The sequence below is a fragment of the Spea bombifrons genome, chromosome 2 (assembly GCF_027358695.1).
Source record: "Spea bombifrons isolate aSpeBom1 chromosome 2, aSpeBom1.2.pri, whole genome shotgun sequence".
In the NCBI taxonomy this organism is placed as follows: Eukaryota; Metazoa; Chordata; class Amphibia; order Anura; family Pelobatidae; genus Spea; species Spea bombifrons.
Window position 1 is genome coordinate 80626375 of NC_071088.1, and position 8392 is coordinate 80634766.

Here is an 8392-nt window from a genome sequence, read left to right on the forward strand (position 1 = left end):
GTATAATAATATCATGTTGCGTGTTTTTTTCATTGAAGGGTACACTTTGTATTTAAAAGTGATGTCTTTTATTTAGGTTCCCTAATAACTTGCTGTTTACAAGTGCGTCTGGAGAGCTCTGGAAGATGGTTCGCATTGGTGGGCAGCCTCTTGGATTTGGTATGTTTTTAGAAAATTCTTGCTATTAAAAAGCTAGCCTCAGTGTTAGTACACCTTTACCTTTCATAGGATAATTGTCTTTTTTTTTTCTTGCAAGTCAGCTATTTAAATATTTGTATTTTTGTAGATGAATGTGGGATTGTTGCCCAGATCTCAGAACCTTTAGCTGCTGCTGACATACCAGCCTATTACATCAGCACCTTCAAGTTTGATCATGCACTGGTAAGTGTCAGTCTGCTTGTGGTGCCTTTCTGGACAACAGGGCTACAAAATATTGACAGATTATATATGAAGGAAAATGCTGGTACACCATCGTAAAAGTGGTACAATCACCATAGCAACCAGTGGAATATCAATGCTGATTGACAAATCTGGGAAGTTCCCAGAGGGAGGCACTTTGGAATGGGTGAGGCTAGTCATGTGTAGTGCCAGTGCTACCCCTAGATAACCTTTGGTGAATGGAGAGTGGCCATGGCCAAGTGCTGCTCTCTTTTGCTCAGAGAAAAGAATAAATTGAACCAGAGGAGCAAAAAAATACTTTTACTTCAGAGGTTGTGGTCATAGATATGACTGGAGGGTGGGCCTTCCTTAGATTTTCATGAGCCCTTTTATTGGTTAGCTATTGATATTTAAGACATTTGGAAGACAAACCATGTATTTTATTTACACTATTTCCAAACACACTTTTTCTATACACGTTATTGTGTAACACATCTATCACCCCATCAAGGATATCTTTTTATTATCCTAGTTTACCTGTCATTTCAGGAGATTGTCTGTGAATCATCACTAAGGCATTTTTCATTCATGCACAAACATTCTCTTTGGGCCAACAGTAAGAGTGGCATTTTCTGGGTTCTCATATAAGGCTAATGAAGTTATTATTTTGTGCTCCCTTATAACATTGCTAATTAGAATCAACAGGTTAGTGCATGTTAATTACCGTGTTAGTATATGAATGATTTGGCAATGATTTCTGTTCTGTTTCATTCTGCAGGTACCTGAGGAAAACATCAATGGTGTAATTAATGCCCTCCAATTCAGCCAAGCAGAAAAGCATTAGAAATATTTCCGTTTGGCTCTCTTTTCATTATCTTTGCAGTATTTCACAAAAATTTTAGTCTCCGGAGGTGCCATGAAGAATGAGAGAGATTGAAATGGAATTGAGTGCAAAAATGTTTTCGAGTTTAACTTTCTTTTATTTACGAGCGGTTTCTCTTATGTTTAGTTTCCAAAGTGATCTGTAACCTTCTTGCTAACTTGGTAAAAAGAAAAAAAAAACATAAAAGAAAAAGCTAAAAAAAAAAAAACAAACAAAACAAAAACTTTTGCACAGTTGCATTAGGTATTACCAAGATCCAGTGAAGCGTGGGTTTATGGATGGCTATTGATTTATGATCTGCATCAATTACATGTGTGAAGGATTCATTCGGAATGCGTTACAGTGGAACTCTTTACCAAGCCAGAATGAATGAACATCACACAGGGGTAAATTATATTGCACTGTATTAACTGTTCAAATGGAATCGGACTTGCTTGAAGATTGTAACGCAACAACTAGTTCTGTGTATTTGAATAGGTCTTTAGCTTCTTAACCCTGTCATGTCTGGAGAAGCAATATTTTGCAGGCTGCTCCAGGTTAAAGATTGAAGGTGTTCATTGAAGCACATAATATCCATTGTGTCCGTTGGTTACTTACAGTTTCCATGTTGAGATAAAAGGGAGGGTGTATTGGCAGCTTTGTATAAATATCTGCACCTTCATTCTGCTTACCCCTTTTCTTTATTTGCGTGGTGAACTGTGCTGTTTACGTGATTAATTTTGTTTAAGCCAAAATAGCCTCTCTCCAAAATCATGCAACTTTTGAGTTGCTTTAAACGTTATCTTTAAGGTAACAAAAACATGCTTGGTGACAACAAAATCTAATCTGAGCATTCAGGGCCTGAAAGAACCTCTGCATGATAATAGTTTATATCCTGTATAGTTAATCTTGAATTTTAAGCTTTTTCAGATTCCTCATCCAAACCCTTCACTGTCCTGCTCACTGTTACACTACAACTTGTAGAATAGTCATTATTATACTGTAAAAGACGCCTTTATAAAATCAGGTGTACATAACCTTATTAAAGCTGCACTACCAATTGGTAATATCAAGTTTGGATGTACCTTATACGGTAAAAGCTAAAGTCTGGTGATCATCAGCACTGAGCTACTAGGTCACAAGTTGACTAAATGTCTGCACTCCCACTCATGTAATATGAGGAATATGCCTTTGTTTTCAAACACTTGTTGATGGCATGATGACATTAATGCTCCTGCCATGGGGTCTGGACACTGCACTGTATACCCAGTTTTTTTGCTACTGAATAATGATAGTGGTCTCCTGATTATGTGTTTACCAGTTAATCTCCCTTGGGCGAAAGCACGGTTTTAATAATGTGGATACTTTGCTGGCTGATACAATGTGGAAATGAAGCACATACCATTGAACTATTTTTGCCTGGTTTAGCCTTGTTTTGAAGAGTGTTAGGAAACAATATGTCAGATTTAAAATTACATTTTGTGTATTAGGGGAAATTCACATCCTGCATTGAAAAACCAAAACGAATAAGCAATGATAAGTAGTCACTGTCTGCCCATTAAACGTATTAATGGAAACATAACTGTAAATTGTAAGAATTATGAAGAGGACATGGTACCTCGTTGAATCTACTGCCAGTGAATGTAATTGATACACATGTTAAAGGTGTGTGTGTCAACACTTTGTGGACACTCTTTTAGGCCGAGGGTCAGCTCCCCCACATGTTGAACTATGAATCCGGCAAGTTAATATGTGTTCATTTATATTGTGAAAACATTATTGCTATTGACAGAGTGCCTGTGACTTCCAATATACATGAGGCCCACATACAGCATTTACATATTTACTTTATTTGAGCACAAAAACCTCCTTTATGGTTTTGGTTATCAAAAATCCCTGTTATTATATACACACAAATAATATTATATCACCAGCACAGATTGCTTGCTCTCTTTGCGCTGGTATTAGGGACAGCCATACATTTATTCTGATTATTCTGCACTCTCAGATCATATAATCCTTACGCTGGCCATGCACGTAATGGTAATTGAACATACTCAAATACATTTTATTTATTTAGTTTTATTTGTCTTAAGTTACGTTCATTATTGGCAAATGCATCACAGAAGCTCTGTTCTTTTTAGTGGTTTCTGTGACAAAGTGAAACTGGACAGTAAAATCTGTTCTTAAGCACACCTACATGGAGGAAATTAAGTATTTTACAGTTTTACAGCAATTATGGATATTTCTGCACAAGCAACAGGTATCAGTTTAAATAACTTTGTAAGTGATTATTCTAAGTGTGCTCAAGTTGGCTTTTTAATATTTAAGTCAAGGTTTGAGAAACCATGGTGCAGTTTTGATTTATAGCTTGTATTATATAGAGATCTCCAGGAAACACATGCCTTTTTCATGTAACATAGACAGACTGCTGTGAAATGTCCTTTAATATGCACGGTTCAGTGACATTTCAGAGTAGAATATTATATCACTCTGCCAAAGACGCTCTCTAAGGAACGTTGCATAGGAGAGTGGGGGGTGAATTGTTGCTGTTATGTTTGTGCACCAGCAAGCAGTATATTCTCCTTGTTTAGTTGCTGCCTTGAAGGAGCATGAGATAAGATTACTTGAATCTGGCAGCAACCTGTCTAGGCCTTAACAGAATGAAACAAAATGATAGCTTTTATTTTTGTAAACATTGCACTCAGGCCATTTGTTGATATAGAATGTGTGCTATGTTTCTTTTAAAGATGAAACCTGTTTTCAGTTCATGGCATTGGTCTTGGTAGGTAGACACTTTGACTCCTTAAAGAGAAGATTCCCATGATATTTAATGCAGGTGTATATCTTGAAGAGGACCTTGACTATGTTTTATTTTGATTAAGGAGAGTATAGTGGGGGGTTTTCCATTTGGTACTTTTGTTTGTTCGGGAAGGTCATAAGCTACCATTGGCCACCACTATCTTGATTATAAATTCATGAAATGGCGAATCTGCCAAATTCCCTGACACAGAGGGACAGAAGAGTTGCCTTGAAGTTTTAATGCCGCTATTGCTCTAATGCTAAGCCTTTTAGCGAGTCTTTTGCCTCTTTCTCCCTGTCAGTTTCTGTCTCTGTGTTTATTTTGCTACTTCTCCTGGAAGCAGGAGTGAGAGAAAGAGATTGACACTTTTGGGCCTATTCACCATTGGGTCTATTCAGAGTTGGCAGTGGAGTTGTGGTTTTTACCACCTGACTTTGTACATTATTAAGGGCCAACCCCAGTGAGCTTCTGCTGCAGGAAGAGCTTGGTAGGCCTTATATAATGCATAGTTAAATTAACCATTCAATTATGCCTTATATAGGGCGAGCTCAGCACTTCTTGCAGGAGAAACCCACCAGTGTTGGCCCTTAATAATGTAAGGGAGTTGGATCAAAAACTATCATGCCAACTCTCCTGAATAGACATCTTTGTGTGTCAGAACGGAAATTTCAGTGGCAACTTTTCAAGAACAAAACATTGTCATGCCATCTAACTGTAGACAAAAAAGATAGCCTTGTTGTATAAAAACTTAAGATGTTCTTCAAAATATGTAATTTGAGATGGAGTGGCCCTCTTAATCACAAATACAGTAACATTTTAACACCAGCATTAATCTAGAGAAAAGGCCAATATTAATCATCTGGGTGGCTGAACAACCAGATTTGTATAAAGATTTCTTAAAAACAGATTTGCCCCTTAAGTAAATAATAACCATTGGAATAAAACTAATTTCTACATTTTAACCCTCATTTACAATTTGTCATCAAACAGTTTATAGAGCGTGAATTATTGATCTTGACATTGTGCTAGCTATTTGCCAAGCAAATGTATAGGCAAAAATGTTTTATTGAAAAAGAACGTAGCTATTATCTGTATGATGTGACATGTAAATGCTTGTTTGTTTCACAGTGCAGATAGAGTTGTGGATGCCCAAGGATGTTGTGGCTATTTTGGCTTCATAGTGTAATGATAAAATTGTATATGCTACCTGAAACACAGCTGCTTTAATTACTGAATGCATCATCCTAATCATTGATTGTGAGCTGGGGGTAACATGCAAAGGTCAAATGTCTATCAATTGCTGTAAAAACATTTGATATTATAGAACATTTTCAACAATGTTCAATGGTCTTGCACCAAAGAAATTATCCATACAGACAGTTCTTTAGGTACATGATATTTAAGTTTAAACAGCCAGTTCCATACTGCCCCTCGATGAGATGCTGTGTCTGTGATGCTGTTGTACTCCATTCCATCATATGCTATAGGTAAAAGTGGTACACAGGCGTATTCTAGTACTGGGTCTCCTGAATTTATTGCTGTCGTCATCACAACAGGTACTGAATAGCACAAAGTGTAACATCATTGTACCTGTAAACATCACTATGTCTGTTTGGGACACGTGAAGTTGTGGTTTTCTCTGTAGCATTGCAATTTTATGTTCTTACAAACCATAGAACAGAGGGCAAACTGTAAGTGTACAAGGTTAGGGGATCCCTTTCATAAGGCTTCCATAAATACCAATTGAGGTAATTCAGTTAGGTAAAATTAAGTCCGTGGGCTGAAACTAGAACTTGTCTGCCTTCATATTTAGTGGTTAAACCCCAGCATCTCGGAATTCTCTATACTTGTCTTACTAGACTCAGCATCTCCTGTCAGCAGACATATATCTTGGTTGGGAGCTGACCTAGGCCTGACCCTGCTGTGTATCATGATGACCTTCAGGATGTGATATCATATACCAGCTAGATGCATGGACGCCGTGGTTTAAGGTCGCTATCGAGCTCCATAGTGTATATGGGTAAATTGCAAGGGAGATCTTTAATCTTGCTAACTGGCCCAAGAAGAAGTGGCACATGGGGGAGCCTGATCGCCCCCTGGAACTGCTGCCTTAGGCCTTGGAGAGAATACTTCGCTGCCTGGCAGGTGGTGGTGGGGTTAGTCTTTATTTCCTATATACTTATGTTTTGGGAAATCCATTACACAGGAGCTCCCAATAAAATAACTTTTGGTCTTTTTGTTTACCTAATTGATCCATTAAATCTTAACCCTTTGGTGGGTAGCTGAACACTGTTTTGGAGACTTTTTTCTGATGTCATTCATTACTGTAAACCCATATATACTAGCAGGTCAACTGAGAATACATGTTGAGATAATATCATGTAGGTAGTTAAGTAACACAGAAAACAGGGACACGGCGTTTCAGAAATTCCAGAAATAATCTCTGCATAATCCTATGGGTTGCCAATGGTGTGGACAAAACATTACGCATTATTATTGGCTGCATGCCTCCAAATCAGATAATGTAATGTTGGTAATGGCCCATTCAACATATCCAGATTAGCCAGGATTTTGTGAAGTATACTTTTGCTAGCCTTCCTGAAAGGGCACAAATTTCCTATACAATTTTGCAACCATTTATGCAAGCTCCCTATAGAAAACATTAATTCTGTTAATTTGCACAAGACACAAGTTATCCAAAGAAAATTAGTATTAGTTTTATAATTATAAAAAGCGTCTTTGGTTCTTCATTTCCTTTGTTCTCTTAGCTTTGGTGCCTTTCGTATATGTCCTTTTGAAAAAGGGTGTTTGTTTTTGTTTTTCTTCGGAACTTGACAACCGATGTGGATGTTTTTTTTTAAGAATATTTGCAAGTGGATTACAACTGGATAATGTAATAACATATACTATATATGAATCAATTCGGTTAGAGCACTATGTAGTCCTCAGGTTCTCTGGCACTCAGGACTTGTTTGTATGACTGTGAATTGTTTACATCTGTGCAGAATAAGTATACATGCAGCAACCAACTTCCGAAACATGCCTAAGCCATTCGCAGGCAGGCAGGACTACTTGATAATCAGTACGTGTTTGAAGTGGCCATGAACTTAGAATTTTATTAAACTTCCATAATGGCTTACTTTAAGGGGATGCTTTTGGAAAATAAATACATCTAGCTAATACTAGGGTCTAGACTTTAAAACAAGAGTGACGTATTACTGAATATACAGGTTTTGGTTTTTTTTTCTTGCTGCTGGTATCTGCAGACTAATACAGTTATTACTGAGTTATTAGCATTTACCCTGTATTTATCGTAGGAGATATTGTTCAAGAAATGGGATTGCAAACTGGATACTTCATTTCGATCCTCCATTGCAAAAATACTTTTAAATAGCCTTAAGATTCTTTTAGTTGTATTTATCACAATACTTTATAGTCCCTATAGAACCAGGCAAAAAAATATTTCCGAAGTATCTACTTAAGTGTCTACTTACGGGCACCTTAAACATAATCAAGACTCATTTATTTCTCAAACATGTCACAGTTTGGACAACCCCCCCCCCCCCCCGTGTTATGGAACATCTTGTGGCTTGACAGGACATTTCGTGAATAGTTTTGGTATTATATGCCATTTTGTGCCAATGTTTGAGGTCTCGTGAGCAAATAATAACAGTTTCTCTACTTATGACTAGTCACACTGAGAAATATCTCTGCACCATCTGTCTTAGTATGGGCACAAGAGGCTACATCAGTAAATTATCAAGTGCTGCTTAACCCTTAAAGCTCACAAAGCTGCTCTGGTGGCCTAGTTTACCAGTGGCATGGCAGAGCTGCTTATGAAAAGCTTATTAGAAAAAGGTTTCTAGTGGTTTTCGAGCTAAGGCAAGGTTATTGGGTCTTGTGCAATTTAAACACTGGCAAGATTTCCCTCCACAAAACCACAATAAACTTTGTAGGTCTTTCTTGTTTTTGTTAAATTGCATTTAACCTCCATAAAAGACAAGTGACACAAGCTTAGTAGATGTTTAATACTGAATATTTGATGATGGTCGGGGCTTAACTAGATATCCAAACATTTTTGTTTTTATTTTACGCTAATATTCTATGCCCTAAATAACATTCATGTTACATGCAAAATATGCCTTGATTACATTAGTAGGTATAAACCAAACGAGGCAATCTTGTTTGTTCTTTATTTAATTTTCCCATTATGAATTACAGCAGTGGGATTTGGTATGGAGTAGAAAGGTCAATAAATATTGAGATTTGTAACGTACCAATATTCAACTTAAGTTAAGCAAGTTTGATTTGACTGTATCTGTGTTTTTGGAGGGTTTTTTTGCCCAGTG

General features: G+C 37.1%; 1 protein-coding gene across 1 annotated transcript in view; it reads left to right on the top strand.

Annotated features, from left to right (window-relative positions):
• The window catches only part of CASTOR2 (cytosolic arginine sensor for mTORC1 subunit 2), an 85007-nt gene extending 83523 nt beyond the window's left edge, over positions 1–1484 (top strand). The window contains exons 7-9 of the mRNA XM_053454926.1: positions 77–159; positions 287–381; positions 1157–1484. Of these exons, the coding sequence (XP_053310901.1) occupies positions 77–159; positions 287–381; positions 1157–1222 (244 nt within the window). The 3' untranslated portion in view covers positions 1223–1484. The remainder of the gene's footprint in view (positions 1–76; positions 160–286; positions 382–1156) is intronic.
• Positions 1485–8392: the final 6908 nt, after the last annotated feature.